The sequence below is a fragment of the Metarhizium album genome (assembly GCF_000804445.1).
Source record: "Metarhizium album ARSEF 1941 chromosome Unknown scaffold_39, whole genome shotgun sequence".
Lineage (NCBI taxonomy): Eukaryota > Fungi > Ascomycota > Sordariomycetes > Hypocreales > Clavicipitaceae > Metarhizium > Metarhizium album.
The window spans coordinates 1-23,226 of NW_024467613.1; the positions used below are offsets into that span (position 1 = coordinate 1).

Genomic DNA, 23,226 nt, shown 5'->3' on the forward strand with positions numbered 1-23,226 from the left:
AAATTTATATATAATAGTATATATTAAAGAGTATAGTTATAAAAGCTTAATTTTCTCTTTATTTAGTTAGAGAGAAAGAGAGTTATTTATAAGTAAAATTTCTAGTAGAGCTACTTATTTAAGTATAGTTAGAAGCTTAAAATTTAGTTTTAGTAGCTTTACTTTTTAAGTAATTTAGTCTCTATAGCTATTAGCTTTTTTAATAGTTTCTAAGTAGTTTTTTTTTTTTTTTTTTACCAGAAGTCAGAAGATAGAGCAGGCGAGTAGGCAGGAGCGAGATAGCCTCAGCGTAGGGCCGGAGGCAGGCTTGATTTGTAAGGGCTGTTTGCCCCTCTAGAACACAGCCGGCAAAGCCGGCGACACTCACGCACGCGCAGGAGACAGGCGGATTCCGGCCGGCATAGAGCCAGAGCCGGCCTGGGAAGTGTAAACAGAAGCAGGCAGAGTTTTTCTTTCTATTAGAGGGTTTTCTAGGTCTAATATAAGACGAAGAAGTACTAGTTATATAGCTCTATAGCTATCTAGAGTATTTAATATAAGTAGTTTTTTCTTTAACTTTAATTATATATATAAAGAAATATAAGCTTAAATTTTATTAAAATTTTATATATAAAATATATATAATGTCTTTTTATAAGGAATTTATATAGAGTTATTATTTTCTTAGTTTTTTATATATATTTTTGCTGTTTTTGCTGTTAATATACCTCCTTAGCTATAAGTTAATTATAGCTAGATAAGTTAAAATAAATAAAAAATACATAGATAATAAATTAAAAGTAGAAAAAATAGATAATAAATAAATATAGCTGTAATAAACTAGCCCTATTAGGCTATAGCGGGTGCCAGCCGCAGTCATCCCGGTGGTATGCCGGACCCTATTGAGCTAAAAGGGTACGTAATAAACAAGCTGCGTACGGCTTGCTCAATGTGGCACTATATAGGTCTCTCTCTAGCACGGGCTTATGTCCCCTATTGCGTATCGCAGTGCAGCGCATCTATTGCATTGCATCTTTAAGGTCGAGCATAGCTCAGACTATAACAAAAACTAAGAGAAAAACTATTATATATAAATTACTTATAAGAAAAATTATATATATATATTATATATAATTTTTTATAAAATTTAAGCTTATATTTCTTTATATATAGAAATTAAGTTAAGAAAAAAGTACTAGCTAAAAACTATTAAAAAGCTAATAAGCTATAAAGACTAAACTACTTTAAAAAATAAATATGTTCACTACTAATTACTAAAATAGCACGGTTCCGGGATTTCAGTTGTCTTTTTGTGCTACCGAGAAACAGTCTATACATAGTTATAGGCGAGCCGAAGTTGAGGAAGCTGGGAGTTGTGTGTTCTTGTGCAGGGTGCAGGAGGCAACTCAACTTCGCACGACCACACGGGATCGATCGGTGTGAGAGAGGTTGCTTTTCTTCCCCCCAAGGGCCTATTACTACAATGAATCGCAGCAGACGAGTTTCCGCATGCAAGGATAAGATAAGCGTGGCGACTTGCGTGAAAATACAACCGCAGCTTCACGTCATGGCGAGTTCCTCACACTGTACACAGAGTGAATGGAGACAAAACACCCGTCGGTCGGTATCGTGGACTCGTGTGAGGTTCAGCGGCGACCTTGGGCATTTGAATTTGAACAGCGCGGGCCGGATCGCCCCTTCCTCACCAAGCCTCGTCAGCAGACGACGCTCTTGCTCCTCCGTCCGACTCCCTGCATTCCGCGTCCTGCATGCGTCTCATCACACGGCGCTCCACTGTTCAGACGTCAAAGCTCGTCTCGTCCTGATTCCATCATCTTGTTCATCTTCCGCCATCTACCATGGCCGGAACCAGCCGGGAACGACGTTGCAAGACCGTGGAACATCTTGCGCAAGAGCTCGTCCCCTTGCTCAACCAAGCCTCGACGTTCCAACTTCCAACTATCCACCCGTGCAAGCAGCCCCATTCAGCAGCACCTTGGGCCCGAACTGCAACTTGACAGCGAGCATTGGGCGGTCGTGCATAACAGCTGCAGCCAGCTGGGTGTGAGAATTCACCGTGAGCCACGACAGGTTCAAGACGTGGCACCACCGCTTCCACCGCTTGTACGGACAGCCCTGGTCCCGTCCAGGAGAGGGGAGGGGGGGGGCCAGCTTGTGCCTATTTCAATCGGCAATCGTCACTCGTCGACCGACTTTTGCCTGCGGGTATATTCTCGTCTGCCAATTTCACCACGACAGCGCAAGCCCAGCACCGAGTGGAATTCTCCGAACCTGTTACTCCGTACTCTATCTTCGTGTCCCGGGTTCCCGTACCTTCGCCTGGACCGGCCGGCAAACAAACATACACCAATTCTGAGCCTCGCCCATCCATTCCCTCGTCTTCACCCTCCACCACGCCTGGTGCCGGGCCGCGAGAACCAACAAGAGGCCTTGGTGCCGGAGCTGCAGGAGGCTGGTCATTGGCGCACGATTCTGATATCTCGGAAGACATCTGGTGACCTTTTCTGCTTCGAGACGAACCGCCCGCCCATGGTCACACCTTTCTGCAAAGGCCCTCCTCCCTTACGCGCGTAGATCGCCCCCAGTCCAACAGGTCAGTTGCTTCACCACTTGCTTCTCTTTGAACTTCCCTCCCTCCCTTCCCTTCCAACCCCGCCTTCACTCCTCAGACCTAGCAACGTTGTCGCCCGCTTGCTCTTGTGCCCAACCACGACCAGCTTGATGTGTCCAAGCTTCGACGTGACTTCATTTGTCGACAACATTACAAAGACTGTGGAATTGCCTTGGGACTAGTCCTTCCAGGTACCTGGCGGTTTACGTTGACCTGGGCTGCTCGATGGCTCATCTCCGTCCCCAGAAAGCATCTCAGCCTTGCTACGTTGCCGAAAAAGCCACAAAACCCTGACCCAGGATTCATCATCATCATCATCATCATCACCACCACCACCACCAAATTCTCGCTTGGCACATTACTAAGATGTCGTTTAGACCTCTAGCATCAAAGGCCCCCAAGGGCTCCGTCTCTATGGACCCCAACTGTGCTATATGTCATGCACCGGCCGCCTTGGCTTGTGAATGTGAAGCCCGAGGTCTGGACATAGCCATTCGGCAAGCCGAGGACCATATGATGAGATCAGTCTACGACGACATACGGTCAGTCCTGTTTACTCACCAACTGCCATGGCGTTATTGCCAGATGCGCAATTGCTGACGTGACGGAAACAGTTCTTGGGTCCGGGGCCATGCTCAAGACTACGTCTTGGAGTATTTTCGCCTGCTTACTGAGAGACGGAAAAACGCGCACACTACGCACTTGGATCAGATTACCGCCCACTCCTTCTACCATTACAATGCCCCTCCTCATCCAAACCAAATCGCCGAGGCTCAGGGGGCACTTAAGCGTGGCATTGATGAAGATTGGCAGGCAAGTGTCCAAAGATATCCCGAGGTTCTCGAGTACTTCTACGGACTTGTGGAATTATCCCTGCCATCTGATGATGAAGCGGCCGTCAAAGATCCGCCCTTGAGTGCTCTAAATGGACACCGGAAGGCTACCCGGCGCAGTCTCGAAGGAAGTACAAGCGCTAGCAGCGATGGCCGAAGAGCGCCCCCAGCGTTGCCCAGCGTGCCGTTCCCACCGACCCCGTATTCGGGTCGAGATATGGCGTTGGACCGTCGAAGTTCCCAGCCACTAGCTCGTCGACCAGCTACTGCGCACATGTCAACCCCATCGTCATCCTATTACGGAGGTTTCAGGTGAAGGGCTCGTCAGCTTCTACGCTGCAATAAATCTTTACGCATATCCCTTGGAGACCAAGACGGAGCTACAACACCATCTGTTAAAATGATATACGGTCAGCCGACGACATTGAGCGATGTGCGACTTGTAACGGCAAAACGCGTGCCATGTTTATTTCTAGCATTTGCATCAACAGGCGACAGATTCTTCAGATATATTTTTTCTATTTGTTTGGAGATGTTGACGAGTTTGGATCAGGACGTGCTGAAGCCTGCAGTTTGCGATTAGCGAACGGAGTTTTGTAGGCAGGTCAAATTGAAGGCATCCAGTGTGTTATGGTGGTTTCGTTTTGACTGGAAGAGGAGCAAGTCAGCATCGCGTAACACCCTCCATGTGGTGTCCGTGAAAGCTAGGAAAAGAAATGAAGTCTCCTATCGCTCATTTTGTTTGACATCCCTTCAGATATCACCGTTGATATAGATTTGCATTCAGTTCTGGTGGCGGGCGCGGGCGCAATCTGTACGAGGAATTTATGGTCGCATTTAAGATTTCGAGACGGGCACAGGTACTGACGGCGGAGTTTTGTCGAGATAGGGGGATGATCGTGTATACATGGTCTCGCGTTATTTGGCGGTATCCTGTGAGTCTATCCGTTGATTTTTGTTTTCCTGTTCTCGCAGCATCTTTCTTTATGAGAGCGAAGATATACAGACACCCGCGGCGGCTGGGAGAAGCCGTCATTGTAAGCCGCGCTTGGATGTGGAATGTAGCTTGCGTAAAGTTATTCCCTTCGCTCATGTCGACTCGGCGGCACCAAGGGGTGCAACACGCTAAGCTCGGGCTCGGGCTCGGGCTCGGACATGCGGCTTGGTCCTGAGTTCCTGTTCCTGCCAGGGCCGAATGCGTTCCTACTTGAGGCCCCTTTCGATGGTGGCGGCCATTTGACGCTTGCTAACGTGACAGCTCTCACCATTCAAAACCTCACCTCGGCCAACAGTCATGATACGAGACGGATGATTTGAACACGGTAGATGTTTCTTCCCCCCCCCACCCCCTGACCTTCCCCTTTCCTCACCTACAGGAACCCGACTGACGCCCATGTTACAGACAAAACACTCTTCTTCAAAAACAAAGAAAGCCACGCTTTTGCTACGCAACTGCCTGTACCCAGTCAGATTTTTTGTAATTAAACAGCCCAGTTATCAATTTTGCCTGTCATCTATTTTCTTAAGTGAATCCAGTAGGTAGGATGATGTCTTTCTTTTCTTTTCTTTTCTTTTCTTTTCTTTTCCATGTGCGAGAGATTTGGTAGTTTTCGATTTAGGTGGATATCCGTATTGATCGCGGGGCGATTGGACGAGACCAGGAAGCAGATATGTTGAAGTGGCAGTACGCGCGGCGGTAGTTGCAGGATGTCGAATTTATGACTCCTGCTTGTCGTTAAGAGAGGCATCCTTGACACCCTCAGTAACTTCGGCAACCTGGTCGCCGTTGACTGCGTCCTGCTCGAGCTTCTCGATCTGCTTCTTAGCCTTTTCGATGTTCTGCACAACAGCTGTCAGCTTTGTATTCATGCATGCGCATACACACACACACACATGTATACTCTGTGGAGTACAAATCCTAGAGTTGTCAGTGTCAGAATCGCCATGCCACTTACTCGCTGAGTTTGAGCCTCCCGGTCGTTCTTCCAGTGATCAATCTTGGCCTTGACCTTCTCAACAACGCCAGGCACGTCGGCGCTGGCCATTGGGGGGTCGACACCGATGAAGGCGCAGTCTTCAACAACAGAGGGAGGGCAGTTGAAAAACTTGGTGGGGGTGGCAGCGGCAGCGGCAGGGGCAGCGGTGGCAGAGGCGCCCCCTTTCTTGCCCTTCTTTCCCTTCTTCACGGCCGGGGCGTATTCGTCGTCCCGGTCCTCCTTGCGCACCAGCTTGGTACCCTTGAGAGCAGAGTCATCCACAGTTCTCTGGACCTGGGCGCCGAGGCCGCTGTCGGTGGTGAGAGGGCCCCTTGTCTCAGCCTTGTAGGTAGGATCGAGGAACTGGAGCAGGCTGTTGGCGCGGCGAATTTCATCGTAGTAGGCGGGGTAGCTGGCCTCGGCAAGGGCCTTGTCAGCCTCCTTCTTCAGGCTCTCCTTCCTCCACTGCTCTTTTTCGGCTTCGCGGCGGGCCTTGGCCTTCTCCCTGGCCTCGCGCTCGAAAGCCTGGAAAGCCTTCTTTTGTCCGTAGTAGTCGTCCTTGAGTTTCCGGATGGCGGTGTACTTCTCCTGCTGCTCGGCCTGGAGCCTGGAGCGCTCGTCGCGCAAGTTGGAGATGCCCTTGTAGGCTTCATCCTGCTCGGCCTTGATGGCGTCCAGCTCGGCCTGGATCTTGTTGTACTGGTCGGACAAGGCCTTCTGCTCGGGATCCTCCACGGTGTCCTTGATGTCCTTGATCTTGGCGCGGAGCTCGTCAATCTGCTTCTGGGAGTCGTCGAACTGGCCGAAATTCTTGCGGACCTTTCGCAGGTTGGAAATGTCGGACAGGGCCTTCTTCTCTTCGACGAGCTTCATGGTGCCCGAGTTGACCTGCTTCTCGAGGCTGGCAATCTGGCGGTCGACATCCTCGGCGCTCTTGAAGGAAACCTTGGCCTTGGCCGTCTTCTGCTCGGCAATACGGCTGCGCAGCTGCTCATCGAGACGCTTAATCTGGTCGAGCTTGGTGGTGCGGGCGCTCTTGCCACCGGCCTGCTTCTGGCGGATCTCGTTGGCCTGAGCAATGAGTTCCTGACGTCGCTTCTGGGCAGGGTTGGGCTGATCCTTGTTCTTGTTGGGCAGGGCCACGTCGATCTTGGCCTTGATGGCGTTCTATGGGGCGGGATTTCAAAATGCGGTTAGCGGGATGTCGAGGAGGGAGCGCTTGCAGACAGTGGGAATGAATGGCATGCCGCAGGATGTCAAGTTCCCTGGAGCCATGCGACATTTTGAAGATTTGTGTCGGTCGTCGCAAACCGAAAGGGGGAAATGGTGGGTGTTGGAGAGAGATTTGGGGAAGAGGAACGAGGCGGAGGGGGGCTCGACTTCTGGAAGTCGGCGACTGATTTGACATACCAATCGATCCATAGACGCCTTGTGCTCCTTCTCAGCCTTTGCGAGAGCCTCATTGAAGACCTTCTCATCAGGACGAGTAGGCCGGGCCTGGGACTCGGCGACGGGGGCCTGAGGCTTGACGGGCGCAGCAGTTTCAGCCATTGTACTTTGTCGAAGGAGACGTGCCAAAAGAATACCGAGTGGAAGAGGCCGATAGGAAGCCGTCGAGGGATTTCCCCGCGAGCAACAGACGAGATGTGTATGGAGGGATGGATGGATTGGTGACGGCGATGGGGAGAAGAGCAGGGAAGCGTCGAGAGTCCAAGTTCAAGAAGTCTCTTTGCTGGCCTCTTGTCCGCTCTTGTCCGTCGTGCTCTTTTTGCCATGTCTGTCTCTTTTTTTTTAGGGGTGGGGTGGGATTGGCTGGGGCTGCAGCCACGAAGAGGACCACTAGGAGGGCCGCTAGGGGACCCGCTAGGAAGACCCCGAGCAGCGGACCCGCAGCAGTTGAGGCGTTGTTTGTACGGCGTGGGCAAGTACCTACCTCCAAGTACCTAGACTCAAGTACTCCGGTACTCCGCAAGTTCCTAGTACCTACTCAAGTACTCAAGTCACCACGGAGTGCCAAGTACCTCCTAGGTAGGTGCGTACCCGCCCCTTGAGCCCCGCCCGGCCGGCCGCAAGGCTGCCACGAGCAAGGACAAACAATTTTCCAACGACATTTCATCTTTCGGCACGCCCAACCACCACCGCCGACTTCTGCCTCCTCCCCGTCTTTGCCGCAAATCAACCGCATCGCCGCGCCGCGCTGGTCACCATGGACGACGTTCCAAACGACGCCAAGTCCAAGGAGGTCGTGAGGCTTTGGCGCGCCTGGAGAACGGTTCACGAAATGGTTGCCGATCGGGTACGTCACGTCACGTCACGTCCGCGCCGGCAGGACGAAGACGCCGCGACATGTCCGCCTCGCCCGAGACGTTCCGTAGGCTGACTTTTTTTTCCCTTCTTCTCCAGGAGTACGAACTAGCAGAGGAAGAGGTCAACATTTCTCTGGACCGCTTCCGCGACGAGTACTGCAACCCCGACGGTTCAGTAAAGTACGTCCCCCGTCCCCGTCTCCGTCCCCGTCTACGCCGTGGCCTCGCGCTCCTTTCCCACCCACGAGGGCACCCTCTCTCCGGTCTCTTTGCTGCAGCGAAAAGACCAAGCTACATACAGAAACTAACCGCCCGCGCACCCTCCAGCCGCGCCAAGCTCCAGTTCTCCGCACGTCCCAGCGACGCCATGCTCAAGAAGAACACGCCGCCGGCGACAGAGTCCAACCCCGATCCCGCCCCCGACTGCGGCCCCGTCTGGGTCGAGTTCCTGACCGACAAGCAGTTCGGCGTCGGCCAGATCCGCCAGTTCGCCAAGTACACCATATCAAACAACTACAAGACGGGCATCATGGTCACCCACGTCCCGCTGTCCCCGGCCGCGCGCAAGTCCCTCGCCAGCGTCGAGAACCTCGCCAAGATTGAGTGTTTCCTCGAGGGCGATCTCCTGGTCAACATCACCCACCACGAACTGGTGCCGCGGCACGTGCTGCTCTCGAGGGACGAGAAGACGGCCCTCCTAAAGAGATACCGTTTGAAGGAGACGCAGCTGCCTAGGATTCTGCAAAAGGATCCCGTGGCGAGGTATTTGGGCTTGAAGAGAGGACAGGTCGTCAAGATCATTCGAGTCAGTGAGACGGCCGGTCGCTATGCCAGTTACAGACTATGTGTCTGAAGGGAGAAGGGAGGCGTTGGGAGACGATTTTGTCGAGGGGGGGTATCGGCTCTTTTTTTTTTTTTCCCACCTTTTGTGGTGTATGCTTGCTGTATGCGTGTGTGTCGGTGGGAATGGCGGCGAATCACGTTGAGCATTTGGGCTGAGAAAAAACCGCGGCGTTCCAGGGGTTTATGCATTCGCTGCTACGTGGCTCGGAAAACGTGAAACCCTTGCAGAATGCCAGTTTCCACCACGGTTACGCTCCAAAGACACAGTCCGGTTTTGAATAGCCCCGTCACGCCGTTCTTTGCGGCTTTGCATCTCGCCCCGGGGGAGGAAACGGAGTTCCGTCCAGGACAAGACACAATGGCACTCTCTGCTTCCATTCATCGGAATGGCGGAACATCTGACGACATGACGAGCAATCACCCTGTGAAACGTACATGTATATACTATTTGCCATGCACGACCAAGACCATGGCAATATGCCTAGGCTTTCGATCATGGCTTGTTTAACACGTCCTTGACTGAACAACCACAAACATGGCTTCTTGCCGGGTATATCTGCGTATGCACCGTGACACCACCTCCCATCGCGCCCCGTCCCGCATTATGCAAAAATTAATACGACATGCAAAAATCATTATCCTCCGCTTGAGGCGCATGATCCGTGAATAGACCACTGGAGCAAAGAGATCGATAAGTTTCGCTCTCCTCCAACGTGTCCGTGGTGAATGTTATCTGACAGTGCAGTGCGTAGGGTCATTACGTGCCCCAGCTCCATAGTTGACAACCGGTGTCCAAGACATGAGAATATGACGCTGGAGAAGACCTGTGTCACATTCCACGTCCAATAAAGCAAAAATTTTGTGCGAGAATTATATGCGTCCCCGAACTGGAGAGCGAGACAATGTGTGACAAACAACGTTGCCTTCGAGCCGCCTTCATTTGTGCCCATCGAAGAATAGGGAACATGTGATGTCGTGTCAGCTCAACAGACCGCCCAGGTCCATGAGTTCTGGCGACGGCCCTCTCTGGCGATTGTGCGATTGCATCTCGCGCGATTGTGGTATGGGCTGCAGCTCGGTCCCGGGTTTGGACTTCGCCCGGGCCGTCTTGGTATTACGTGGTCCTAGCAACCCGCCCAAATCCTGCAACAAAGCTGTCGAGCCTCGTCGCGCGCCGTAGTTGGAGGCTGGTACTGAAGGCGGAGGAGCCGTGCTGGCTGAAACGGCATCCAGCGTAGAGGACGTGTAGCTTCCCGGTCTACAACTTCCCCCGCTGCTGCCCGCCACCGAGTCTTCGAGCAAGCCGCCGACGTCGAAGAAAGATGTGCCCTTCCTGCTGGAGTCCACCTTGGCTGATGGGTCGTGTGGCATCAGCGAGTCGTCGCTTTGCTCCGCATGGCTCCGGCGCTTCGAGACTTGCCAGTTCACGTCATGGTCGAGCTTCTGCGCCGCCTCTGTTGCATGGGCGAAATGTTCGGTGTCGGGGCTATCCAGTTGCTCTCGCAGTTGCGCATCGACACCCAGTCCGACATCCCTCACAAGATCCTCGTCGCTACCCCATTGTCGGTGTAGAGTCGGTCTGCGAGGGTTGGACGACCGATCAAAAGAATCGGCGCAGGAATTGCGGTGGAACTTGTGCTTCTTGACACCGCGGTCACGAACGAATGAGCCGAGGACCACAGCATTGGCGGCTGCGGCCGCAAACAACAGCTCGACCGAGGCCAAAAGAGAGCGGTACTGCTGCCGACCATGCGCTTGTATGATGCGAGGCAATCGGTAAATGGTGACGACATTGACAGACAAACTCAGCGAAAACAACAGAACAAGCTGTACTTTTCTTCGAACGAGCATTTTGCTTTGCAAAATAATGGGTATGGGGAATACGACGAGTAAAAGGTCGGTGAAGATGTTGCAAGTGGCCATGGTGATCAGCTGCACGTATCCTTGGCGGCATTGACCACCAGGATCTGGCAGGACCTGCCAATAATGGTTGAACGGCCGACATTCAGTCAAATCGCTGACAACGACGCCGATAAACGTGATCAACAAGGTCCAACGAATCGCGATGAGCGCTGTGTGGTGGGATCTTTCCCAGGTGAGGTCTGTGATGCGTTTGAGGAACTCGAGAATACAGCACTTCAGAATCCACAGCCTGTGATGTCAAGTGTTAGCTCACCAGTCGAATCCACGTCGACGGGACACAGCCTGAGAGACGAGCGCGTAGTGTAGCGTAGACAGCCGGAGACCCGGGAGAGACATACGTTGCAGCATAAAAGAACCTGCTAAGCAAAACTAGTCCGCTCGCCACGCTCTTCTGATGTAACTGTGGAGTGGTGAGGTTGACGTCGGCGAAGTTGGCATTATTTGTACCGTAAATCAGGACGAAATGCACGCAAACCATTCGCAAAATGAGCGGGATCAAGGCCAGTGCTGCAATCTTATCCTCGATGAACAGCCGTTCCGTTCTTATAAACCGACCGAGGACGCGCAGCAATATCATTAGCGTGCAAAACGACGTTGCCCACCAACAGACCAGCAGCGTTGGTTTGTCGTCGCGGAAGGCCCGCAAATCGGGAGCAACTGAATAGACGGGCATGGCGGTTCAATTCGCTCCGCGCCCGTCGAGCACCAGGTTGGGCTCGACGAGCGAGGATATCTCGAGACGGAAAAGATTAGAGTACTCTTCGGAGCCGATTCACACCCTGCTATTGTTGGGCATGGCAACACCGGGCTCGAGAAGAAGAGAGAAGAGAGGAAGAGAAAAAAAGGCCAGGCCCTCACGGTCGGTACGGAAATTCCGAGAGTGCTGAGAGCTAAGACGACATGAGGCTGACGATTGTGGTGACGATTCGAGCAGTCAACTTGACTACAACGGATAGATAGTATTCGGGCCTTGCAATGTGGCTATTACTGGCAGTATCCGACGTTTACATTGGCCAATAGCACTGGCAGGGACGGTCACACGGCGACTTCTCTTTTTCGACAGCAGTATGGCCTAGAGCGAGCAAGGCAAGAGTATGAAGGAATTAAGAGGCAGAGGTCGCGAGCCTGGAGGGTGGATGTGGGAGTCCAAAGTGGCCATTGTATGTGGAGGCGTCGTGCTGGGCCGACTCCAAACGATGTGAACCAGGACGCTAACGAGGTAATTCTTCCGTAACCGAACACAACATGCCAAGCAAGGCCTGGCGAAATGCGGCTGACATGGCCGCTGGCCGAGTCGGCACGCGATGAGGGGGCCCGGCGGATATCCGTTCAACGTTGTGTGCCTCTGAACTGGTGAAGCCTCCGGCGGGAACAGCTAGCAGCGGCGAGACCACGCATGAAGCACGGACAGCGCCACATCTGCTGGAGGACGTGGCACAGACACGCTACTGTGGATGTCGGACGTCAGGATAGCCGGCCGTGAATGGCTTCGGTGGATGGCCTGTTGTGGATGCCGTCAGGGTTCCGCTCCCACCACGATTGGCCACGGTGCGTAATCTGGCGGGACGGACGTGCAGCTTGGCCGGGGGTGGTCAAGGAAAAAAAATTGCGGCGGAGCAATGGACGACGAGATCCAGCACCAGAGGCAGCGGCAGCGGCAACCTGGAGGAGTCCAGAATAATGTTCAGGACAAGGGCGGGGGCCCACGAGTCCACGACGCCGCCGCGCAACATCGTGTCGTATTAGTACGGAGTAGAGCCGTCCGGTACTCTGCCGTCAACGCCCACCGACGTCAGCCACGCTCGTCGTGCCAATGTCACACATCATCATCATCATCATCATCATCATCGGTCTCCATCCGGCCGTCTCGTGTCGCCAGACTGTATCCAGCAGACGAAGTAGACGGCCGACATTGGCTCCTCGTCACCGTCGAAAGCGCTGACCGGTTATTTCGCGTCAAGGCCCGGCACATTGCGAGCCCCTTGTGTAAGAATAGGCGCTTCACGACACCGAGAAAGCGCACAACGCCACACAGCCGCCACTGCCAGACCCCTGGATGCTGTTCTGTTCTGTTCTGTTCTGCCAGATCAATCACGCGAGCTCGGCCTGGGCCCAACTGGGCAATCCTCGACGACCGAAGTATGGAGCAATGACGCCAACTTGCGCCACCAGAATTTCCATTGACTGAAAGACATGGGATGGATGGGGTAGGCAGCCAAAAGGCCAGACCTGTCACAGGTACGCCGTACCGGGACACGCCACCTGGAGGCGTGGAGAGAGAGGCAAGGGCAGTTCGCAGTTCTCGGCTGGGGGATCCTTGCGAGATGAAAGGGACTTTGGGCTAAGAACTGGTACCCGTCGCGTTTTGTTTCGCAGTCGATTCTCGAGCTTGCCCGTCGCCGAAGTGTGAGTTGCTCTGCAACTTGTTGTAATTGACATGCTCGAGTTGAGACACTTCCGCCTGGGCCCAAACACTTGAATATGCTTAATTTAGGTGCGTTGGGGAGTCGTCGGTCCGCAGCATCTGCGTCACTCACTCGCGCCCTTTCCCCCCTCCATCGAGACGGAGCATCTCACACATTGTCGCACAAGATGGCCGAATATGTTCCGATGGGAACTGCTCAACTGTATGTACCGTGGTCGGAGCATCGGGTAGGTTTGGGTCAGCCGCGACCAATTTCTGAACCGAGCCGCCTGGACTCGCAGCTTACCCCGAACTCCGTGGAACAAACCGCCCATGTTTCAGACGACAAGCGAGGCGAAGCTGAACGACCTTTGCCATGGCCATGTGGTCAGGTTGACTTTGGCTTCTCAGCTGTACTCCGTACTCCGTATGGAACCTCTGGTTGTCGTCGCGACCAAGACGTGTTTGGTCCCCCGTAGCACGTACAACATGGTCCGTACCAAGGCCTCGGGTTGTCAGCAGAAGAGAGAGGCCTGCGGGTTGCATTGAAGGTGGCAAATGAGGCGAGCCGGGCCGGCAGACTGCTCAATTGGGAACCGTGGAGGATTCATGATGTGAATGAATAGCGCGACGATTCGGCTTCCCCAATTCCGAGTGCTCACGCTGAAAAGACACATCGAGTGGGCTGCAGCCGCTTGCCTGCGAACGAGTAGTTAGTCGAGTCCAGGGCGCAGGCAGGCAGGCAGGCACGAGGGGCTGGGACGTTGTAGAGTTGTGCGCGGAGTACTCTGTACCCTGGACTCTGCAGTCGGCACAACGCAAACACTGTACCTGTACCGGATCGGGTGCTGGCTGCTGGACACCTCGGCCCTGGGCACAGGGTGCGTACGCGCCTCGACAGCTCCAAGCCCCTCCCCTGGTCGTCCTCGAGCCCCCCCTCCTCCTTTCAAAACTTCCCACACGCACATTCCCCTCGTCTTGTAAACCCGTCAATCAATAAAGCAGACGCCACCAGTCTCCCCCCCAGTTCAGCTCACCGAATGTCTGTTGGCAGCAGTCCATCGCCGAGGACAACTCTCGGAGCGGCACATGCTGACGGGGCGCCTGCTCCAGCCGACTATTCCCATTGATCCAGGAACTTTTGGGCCTTTCGACGCCGCCCGAGCAATGGACAATCTTGATTCCGCTCCCCACCCCCCTTGTCGCCTGCAATCTAATGCGGGGGATGGATGACACACGCAATGGCTGGCCATGACATCGGACCAACCTCGTTTGCCGCAAGACCCCCTGGCTGAAATCGTCGCCATGTTACCGAGTACTCCGTAGGGCGAGAAGCTTGCGCAGATCACCCAGGTACCAACTAGCTCAAACATGCCTGCTCCGTACATCGTACAGTTCTCCGTATGGCCCTTTGGCGTTGAAACACGCTCACGTCAGGTCCCGAAACTCTGGAAACCAACTTCCAAAAATATGACATTGGTCCGATTGCCCATTGGATTGCCATCGTGCTTGAGACAACAACCTCATTCGCTGATTTCACCAGGACGCAGCTCACATGCTGGTCATGTGGCCAGCTAATTTGGTCGGTTTTCCCACGCGCTCCTCCTGACATCACACGAGCCACCTTGGGTGCCGAAGCCCCTTTCAGAAGTCTTTGGCGCATCTGTTGGACTCTACGGAGTACCGTCGCGCCGGACTGCCAAGGCCCCAATGGAGCTCTCTGAATCCAGTCATTCCATCCCCAACGCCTTCGCCGTGGCCTTGATGTGCTCCTTTCCAGCCGCAGACCAATCAACACCTGTCAACCTGGCGCCACCATCTTCAGCAAAGCCAGACAACCCCCAAATCTCATCTACAACGACACTCCTGACCCGCGGCCAGGGGTGAGCCATCAAAGACCCTAATCTCTTCCTGGCTTCACTCACCCCAGCCTGTGTCACCTCTCGTTCGTCATCACCGTCCCCTGTACACACGCTCGCCACCCCGCCGTAGACTTTAACGCAAGCTATGAGCTTGCGGATGCTCCCCGTCTTATAGCCTGCCTTCTGCGTATGGAGGCACAAATGGCGCAGGTTGATCCCCTTGCTGCGTTGGAACAAACCGACGCGAAACAGGAATGCGATGATTTCCAGCGTAGGCACAGCAGTGCGATCATCTGCGTAGTGAGCATGCAGCTTTAGCGCCAGAGCGTTGCAGACCATGTCGAGATGCCATTGAGATGTTTCACAGAAATCTGTGATAGCTGCACGGCTTGCAATGACCACGTCGTCGCTCCCAGTGTCGGCGGACGTGACCAGCCCGGACATGAGTTCCGACATCCATCCTGACCTGTCTATTTCGGAAGGTTCGAGGGCTGGCGACAGGGAGTCCGACAGAACGAGCTTCAGGAGAGTCTCGAAATAGGTCTTTGAGGAGAACGTGAGAGAGCAAAAGGACCCGGGATCGCTGAGCTCTTTGTTAGTGGTTTGTTATGCATTTCTGAACGGCCAAGGCAAAGATTGGCGTACCTCTCCTTCATTACCAGGGTCACTACGACTTGTGCCTCCTGACGAACACGGTCAAGTTTCTCGGCTGCCAGACGCAAGATACACGGGAACAACTCCCCGAAAGAGTTCTTCATGACGTCCAACCTGGTGTCCGCGTCGCTTTCGCGGCGCCATAGCTTCCCGACGGCCCTCAGAGCTTGTACCCTAGTGTGTGAGCCCACGTCGCCGCGAGCACTTTTTGTGTAGTCGTTTAGTCCCTCAACGAGCAACGTTAGAAACACGCTTGCCTCTGCTTGCAACAGATGGCTGCGGATTAGACTTTGCAGCAGAGTCACTCTCACGTCAATGTCGTCGTCCTTTGCCCAACGGTCTAGAAATGCTTGACAGGCCATGTCCGGGTATGAAGGATTGAGCTGTTTGGCGAGGGGTTGGGCCATGGCCAATGCGTGGAAGTAGCCTTGGCCGGTGGTAGCGGTTCTAGCTGTAGGCTTAGTTGCGACAGTTGTTGCCCATTCTCGGACTATCCTCTCCTGGTCTTTGGTTGCTGCGAAGAGCAGAAGGACCAGTGCGGCCTCAGAGGCTGGTTCAACGGTCTCTGGCTCATGTCTGGCTAGCCATGTCGGGGTAACAGACATCAGAGTGTGGAGTAGTATTTCGACCTGCTTGTGACGTGGGGTATTTCTCAACAATGTTGATGTTGAAGTTATGTAGTCCGATGAACGGGACGAAGATAAAAGGCCGTGACCCGATACAAGTGCCGCATCTGACTGTTTCCCAAGAACAGCTGCTTCGATAACAGGGAGAGCAGACACGACTAGGCAGCTGGCTCCTTCAGCAATCAACTCCGGCCTTCTATACTCGGTGGTTCGGCAATCTTCCAGGATGTCATGCACAGAACTGAGAACGGTTTGAACTAGTGCTGGATCAGCCTGAGGCTCTCCTTGCCTCGGATTGAACGGGAGAGTTTGCGAAATTTTGTCCAGAACAGAAGCATAGCACAGCAACAGGCCGTGCCGCTCTTCAACTTGACGCTTGACCAAGGCTTGAATATGCGCCGTGACCAGCTTTATCGTTTGGAGGAACCGAGATGGTGACGGCGTGGCGTCCAGTTGGGCGAGCTCTGAGGTCAAGTCGCCGAAGGCCGCCGCGGCAACCCGTCGGGATTGAGCATCAACATCCCCAATGCCTCGCCATCCTAGAATGGCTTCGACAAGCGCTTCACCATACTGACGGGACAACTTCGTCACCTTTGTGGCCACCTCCCCAACAGCCCGTGATCTTCTCGCTACAGCGTGATAGTCGACGGTCTGCACAACTTCGATTCCCCTCTCAACTGTGTCTGGATGGCGTCCGATGAGCTCTTGCAAAGCCGCAGAAGCACCACGTCTGATATTTCCCGCAGAATCTAGCGAGGCAGTTACAACCAGCTCCGTACCCAAAACTTGCAAGATAGAGCTGGAATTTGCATGGGCCTTTGCCGCAAAGACAGATGTGGTGGGAACATTCAACAGCTCCTCCGTGGCGTATCGACGAGCGAGCGCCCATATGCCGAAGCAGGCGGCATCACGAACATTGGCGCCCACACTACCGCCGGATGTGCTTCGCTGTTCAAACGACAAGCCTAGAAGTAGAGCATGAATAATGTCTGAGAGTTGCGTCGCCGGAGGAGATCGGCGATAAAGCAAGTGAGAGAGCGTGAGCATCAAGCCATGCCATTCCAACGGATTGACAGCCGACAAATTCCTGGTAGGTCCTCCTGGATAATCGCCAGCTGGTTTTGTCCAGAGAATATTCCTGTTGAGCGCATCAAGCACGGCTTCAATTACCTGCGAAGCCATCCGGGGATCTAATTTAAGGGTAATGAGGCTCAATGCTTTGCTGGCTGACAACCGCACCGGGGTATCTTTGTCAGAAACACTGTCCAACAGGTAGCCAATGGCTGCCTCGGTCATCTCAGCGTTGACCATGGTCTGCCGGTTCTGCCGCAGCAAAGACACAATGACTGATCGAATGACTTTGAGGATCATTTTTCTAACCACTGCTAGTTTGATGATCGATTTCGACACCTCAGTGTTCGCGAGGGTGACATCATAAACACCCTGAAAAATGGCAGGCAGATACGTGTCCATGTCCGAAGTCTGTAATGATGCTCGTAACACTCCCGCCAAGAATGACAATATGCCCAGATAGAAATACGCTGATTCGGGGGGACTGTCTTTTCGTGGTCGAAGCGAAGCCAGCGCCCAGCGGACCAGAGCATCCAACACACCAAGCTGTTGCATGTCTCGACGCATAGCCACCCTTACTAACAATGCGTTTGCCGCGTCCTTTTCCTTGCCTGGACACGAGAGATACTTGATTGCAAGAGAAATCACTCTAATTGTAATCCCAGGCAAATTCTCGGGCCACTCAAAGCCCGGGAAAGGCGTGGCGGCAGACTCCTCAATATCCAGCGTCGAAATGGTGGACAAATCAAACGGCGCCAACAGGAGGTGCGAGAGCCAAAGAAGCACAACATAGCGTTGCTCCCACTCCCATCCATGGGCGTGTGATCCCCCAGTAGCGGATGGCTTATCCTCTGCTTCTTCGATGGCGGAAAGAAGAACCTCCAGATACCTAGTTTCCACATTCAAAAAGCGAATGATGACCTTTTCTCCGCGGACTTTGCAGAAACCATACAATATCCTACAGATTGCGTAGTCAACGGGGACAAGAAGATGAGGCTGCTTGGGAGCATTCTCGACTCCGCGGCGTGTTTGAAGATGTTCCAGATACGACTTTGCCAAGAGGGGGATCCATTTCGGTAAATGAGGATCGAGGAGTTGTGGAAGCTCCTGATACATGTCGAGAATCTTGGAAAGATTAGCATCGCCAATCAGATAGAGAGTAGCTCAGAGTAGACGCCATAAAAGAGTACCGTGGTAGTTGACTTGAACGTCTCTCTTGCCCTGACAAAGGACCGCACCCGAGTTCCGCCACGGCCATCTGGTTTGCGGAGGGAGGTGGTTAGAGCCCGGTCAAGGTCGGCGATCAGGTCACCGGATATCTTCTGCAGCTTGACATCGAATTCCGAGTCCGGGGCATCCATTCTGAAGACACTGTGCAATTCTCTGCGTACATCAGCCGATTTCGAGACTTTCCAGTCGTGAGAGGCGCCGGAGGTTGTCGTCAGGCAGACGTCCAAGGCGGCAGCATCCCCTCGCCGAGGCGGACGGGTGTCGAGGTGCCGAACAAAACGCGCCTTGACAACAGCCAAGATTGGGGGCGATTCGAAAGACACTGGAGCTGGTGTGAAGCACGCACCAAAAGGCTGACGGTATTGCCTGGCACTCCCCGGTTGTGTTGCAACTTGTCACCTTCATGCCCTGCGCACCCAAGTTGGAATTCTGGAATTTGCCCCACCCATGAGCACTTGCCTCCTGCCTTCTACTCGTCAAACCCTAACCCTGAAAATACCATCCTGCGTCTCTTTCGTTCCATGGTAGTTGGCCATCTCACCCAGTGGTGACCAGATTAGAAGTTATACATCGACTCAATATTGTTCACTCAAAACATGCCAATCAATCAGAGACGGCCAAGCCACTTCAGCCGCGCAGGAATCACCCGTGCAACCTCGTTATCGAGGCCAAATTGAAAATATGGAAACGCCTGGAGGAGCCGCCAACTCAGAATGCATTCACACTCCCATCCCTCTATTGACGGTAATCCTCCTCCGTCAGACTTGGGGGGAACCACGGTCTGAAAGAGTGGACACATGGATTCCGTGACGACCTGTTTGCAGACCTCCTCCCAGCCAATCGTGTTTTACAACGGAGTAGACGAAGCAGCCATTCACGTCTTGTGTGGCAGAAAAGTCCCTCTATCCAGTACGGCAAGGACGCTCGCAAGACAAAGGAAAAAGAAAACAAAGAAGTGCCCTCAACTATTGTTTCATGCAGAGAACTTTCGTTCCGAAGCGTCGCCGGTTACGAATATCCTGTGTGAAGGACTCCAACGGCAAAGACGTGGGTTTTCAAGACACAGAGAATCACACTTGTTACAATTCTCCTAGCTTGAATCAACACCAGGCTGCATCACAAGGACACCAGTCTGCAAATAAGTGCAACTTTGTTGTCGGCGGATCGAGTAGTGACGAGAACTGTTTCCCGAGAAATGTGATGGAGGAGGAGGCGCTCACAGGTTCCTCTGAGCACGTCTCCAGGTCTGCGGTTTTTTTGATGGGTAAATATTCTCTTTATTGTGTTCGTGGTATATAGTCCATACAAATGTAAGCAATAATGAAGCTTGATGCAGTCTTGCAGAGGACCACGCATGGCGTGTTCTATGAATCATCCACCAACCCTGCTTGATATTTACAGGAAGCAGCAGTGCAATGGGTAAAATGGTACTCCGTAGAAACAGATATGTTCCGTCAAAACGCCAGTCCTATCTGGCATGCAATGCTGTAGCCAAAAAGAAGAAAGAAAATCGGAAAAACAGCCTATTTCGAACCCCAGGGCCCCGTAGTCGTGTACTGGCCATTATGAAATAAGTATTAGTACTATGAGACAGCGACAGCCGCAACCAACGCATCCAATGCGCTGCTTTGTGTCGCGCCAATGGCTTGAGCATAGGGGCCGGCCCATGCCACCCCGAAACGATCGCCATTTTTGTCGTTGTCCAAGATGGAGTCGGCATTCCTTATGATGTAGTCCTTGAATTCCTGGCGGGCAGCAACATCATGGAGATAACGTAAGTTGCGAATAAAAATGCCTTTGAACTGTGAGCCATCTCTGCCGCAATTGAGTCTGGCATCGCAGCCGTCGGGCTCAATGAGAATACCGTTTCTGCCGGACAATGTTTTGATGGCGGCTTGAGCAATGGCTACCGCTTTTTCTATATATTTTTCATCGTTGGTAAGCAAAAAGAGATCAGCGAGTCCACCTAGGACAACGCCCTGGTTGTAGGTCCAGGTTTGTAAACCGTTGTTCTTGCATGACTTGTCGAGTCCGTCATTGACTAGGTTTTGCGCGTTGATCATGCCGCTCCTCTCAAACCAGTCCCATTGTTTCATGGCAGTTGTTTTGAACGTGTCGTTTCCGGGAACTCGTCTAGCTAGGGCTGCAGCTACTGACAGATAGAGCTCGTTGGCGATGGCGTTGACGTAGTCTCGTTTTTTGCTCCAATAAATACCGCCGCCACACTCGGTGCCTTCGCCTGTTCGCATGTCGTTGAACAAATCAATGGCGGCATTGAGATAGGCTTGATCTCCGGAGACGTCGTAAGATTTGATCCAGCCCAGAGCCCACCATCCCTCGTCATCGTAAAAATCGTTGATAAAATCGTCGAAGCCACGCTTGCCCAAAAACTCTCGCTTAGCCATGCAGCCACGATCTTGGTCCAGGCAGTAAATGGACTTGACCATGCCAGACATGTCAACAAACTTGGCTGTTTTGACATTGACCTTTTGGGCTTGGTAAAATGTGTTCCTCAGGTAGCCACCAACATTGAGCTCGTTGGCCTCGCCAAGCCGTATTGACGCAAAGTCTGCCAAGGTAGTGATGACGTTTCCGCTATTCCACCAAGCATCGTCCCAGATACCTGTGCGAATATTATACCAATCGTCGTTCAATGCCCTTATCGCCGAAACCACAAATTGCGTGTACCCCTTCGCATTGGCTGCCTCAGCTCCGGCGGCATATGCCGACATCACGAGCAAAGACACCCGGTAGGCGCAGCTCAGAATCATTTTCAGAGGATGTCAAGCTCAACCACCAGTCAAAGAAGATATTGCGGCGGCCGATGGGAATAAGAAAGAGAGCAGGCGGCGAGGAACGTATGAAAGGTATATACTGTCATGCGAGGTCCGATTGTAAAATTCGTGTGAGGTTGCCATATATGAACAACCAAACAGGAAGCAATAGTTTGTTCCTCGGTATATTCAACAACATCAACGGCTGTGGAATCTAAGGAGACGAACTGTTATGTAAGAGTCTGGCAACAGGAATGAGTCGGGCATGATGGTGTATTATAACACGGGCTTCGGAGAGCCCACCCCCCTTTCACAACCATGCTTCAGGTCAGAAGCAGCGCTTGACTCGACTGGACGAAGCTCACTCTAGTCTCTCGTCCACCTGGCGTGAATGACGGGCCAAGCCCATGGACCACCCAGCATCTCGTGCCAGTGCTGTGGAAGTACGTACCATGTCTTTCCTTGTAGCCTGTGAACCCCCCCCGCCCCTTTGGCCTTTCTTTTCTTTAGGTGTTGTCAGAGTGTCACATCAACGAAGCCAAGCCCAGAGGCCCGTTGCCTGTTACTAGAGCCACCCGTGTCATGAGGCAATGCCGGCACCCCTGGCCCGGATGCCTGTAATTGAATCCGAGCTAGGGGAGCCGCGATGCGACCGAAAGCCCAGCCTAGCACACCCGATCTGGCGGCAGGCTGCCGAGGGAGAGTAGGCGGAGGGCCGCGATTGGTGCAGGCAATGGATTTGGCGCCGAGTTTGGATAACATTGGACATTGAATAACTACCACGGACGCGCTGGTCCCGATGAGGCCCTCCCCTAGCAAGAGCAAAATGCGTAGACGGTAGTCCGCAGTCCGCAGTCCGCAGTCCGCAGTCCGCAGTCCGCAGTTTTCGGTTCGGCAGTCACCCGAAAGGCTCAATGGCAGTTGTCAACTTTTTATGTCGTTCCGATACTGGTGTTCACCGTCGAGTACGAATCACGGTCGGTTAGTTACTGACTGGTCCGTAGCTGCGTCTGTTTCCGCAAGTACATGCCAAGTTTGCACACGGTGTCAAAGAGCCTGGGCACGGTTTTGAAGGTCAGCCGTGGTGTTTCACCGGGAGATTGGCTCTTCATGCTGAGTGGGTGCGACACGTAGGTAGTAGGTATGTACGTATGAGCTATCCAATGCTCTGGGTCCCGAGCCGGTTGGTACCATGCGTCATCGACAAAGAAACGTCATCTGATAACGGTGCGGTGGGTGATGAACTCAAATTTAGACTCGACGTCTTTGTTCTGCCGTCCTGTCGCCACCTTGTTCAAAGAAGTCCAAAGCATATCAGATACACCACGAGTGGCATAATTGGACCACAACAGTGCCAACTTTTGTTCCTCGTATGTAGCTTTGGCGGCCGTGGCGGCACCATTGACGGGGGGCTTGAGACGAAAATACTCCTTCTTTTGTTGTACCATTTACGATTATTTTGGAAATTTCCCCGTTTTGTTCAACGGCGTCGTATCTGCCAGCCAAGGGTCGCACTGATGCGTGGTCATGCTGTTGTTTGCTGAGCGGTGAGGATGCGGCGGGTGACATGGTGATGCCACGGCGTACGACCACGTCTACTTCCTTCCTACTTGGAAGTGAGCTGAGTAGGATTTGAAGGTTGCTGGCAGCCGCGTTATGCCCGTCATGTTCTTGACAACGAACGGCCTGAGCACAAAGACGGGGAAGCACAAAAAGAAGCCTATCCAAGGTTAGACCGCGTCATGACCGTGGCGTCAAACCAAGGTTGTCACTACCCAGACTTGCGTCATGTAGCACATTCTTTTGACAATGTCTCCAGGAAAAGTGACTGACCGTTGTCGACGCTGGAAAATTTGCTGTGCGAGCCCATGTGAGCCTATTCCTACGCATAGGCCGGTTGACGGGATCATCTGGGCGCGAAAAAAAAAAAAAAAAAGGCATGACATGGCGCATCATGAGTGGGTGCATCGCCTTGGCGAACGAGACAGATCGCTCCTTCCCGTGTCCCGCGACGCCCCCTTTTTCTTTCCGCCCCTCTATTCCCTCTCCTGCTGCCAACACCAACACGCATCGTCAGTGTCGTGACTGCGCAGACTCTTTTACCTTGGCTCGA

General features: G+C 53.2%; 6 protein-coding genes across 6 annotated transcripts; 2 read left to right on the plus strand and 4 right to left on the minus strand.

The window, feature by feature from the left end:
• Positions 1 to 2,977: 2,977 nt before the first annotated feature.
• Positions 2,978 to 3,760, plus strand: MAM_07913 (uncharacterized protein; the record flags this gene model as incomplete). Its single annotated transcript, XM_040826711.1, has 2 exons — positions 2,978 to 3,153; positions 3,226 to 3,760. 2 exons carry the CDS (start codon positions 2,978 to 2,980, stop codon positions 3,758 to 3,760), a joined length of 711 nt encoding a protein of 236 aa, XP_040675242.1.
• A 1,400-nt stretch (positions 3,761 to 5,160) lies between these two features.
• On the minus strand, positions 5,161 to 6,971 carry MAM_07914 (uncharacterized protein; the record flags this gene model as incomplete). The annotated part of the gene is made up of 3 exons (XM_040826712.1): positions 5,161 to 5,283; positions 5,400 to 6,587; positions 6,831 to 6,971. 3 exons carry the CDS (start codon positions 6,969 to 6,971, stop codon positions 5,161 to 5,163), a joined length of 1,452 nt encoding a protein of 483 aa, XP_040675243.1.
• A 655-nt stretch (positions 6,972 to 7,626) lies between these two features.
• Positions 7,627 to 8,579, plus strand: MAM_07915 (DNA-directed RNA polymerases II 24 kDa polypeptide; the record flags this gene model as incomplete). The annotated part of the gene is made up of 2 exons (XM_040826713.1): positions 7,627 to 7,716; positions 7,824 to 8,579. 2 exons carry the CDS (start codon positions 7,627 to 7,629, stop codon positions 8,577 to 8,579), a joined length of 846 nt encoding a protein of 281 aa, XP_040675244.1.
• A 968-nt stretch (positions 8,580 to 9,547) lies between these two features.
• Positions 9,548 to 11,165, minus strand: MAM_07916 (uncharacterized protein; the record flags this gene model as incomplete). Its single annotated transcript, XM_040826714.1, has 2 exons — positions 9,548 to 10,721; positions 10,831 to 11,165. 2 exons carry the CDS (start codon positions 11,163 to 11,165, stop codon positions 9,548 to 9,550), a joined length of 1,509 nt encoding a protein of 502 aa, XP_040675245.1.
• Positions 11,166 to 14,626: 3,461 nt separating this feature from the next.
• Positions 14,627 to 18,470, minus strand: MAM_07917 (beta-tubulin cofactor d; the record flags this gene model as incomplete). The annotated part of the gene is made up of 3 exons (XM_040826715.1): positions 14,627 to 15,341; positions 15,404 to 18,234; positions 18,300 to 18,470. The coding sequence occupies 3 exons, from the start codon at positions 18,468 to 18,470 to the stop codon at positions 14,627 to 14,629; spliced, it is 3,717 nt and encodes a 1,238-aa protein (XP_040675246.1).
• A 1,452-nt stretch (positions 18,471 to 19,922) lies between these two features.
• On the minus strand, positions 19,923 to 21,071 carry MAM_07918 (glycosyl hydrolase; the record flags this gene model as incomplete). Its single annotated transcript, XM_040826716.1, has 1 exon — positions 19,923 to 21,071. The coding sequence occupies one exon, from the start codon at positions 21,069 to 21,071 to the stop codon at positions 19,923 to 19,925; it is 1,149 nt and encodes a 382-aa protein (XP_040675247.1).
• Between the last annotated feature and the right edge of the window lie 2,155 nt (positions 21,072 to 23,226).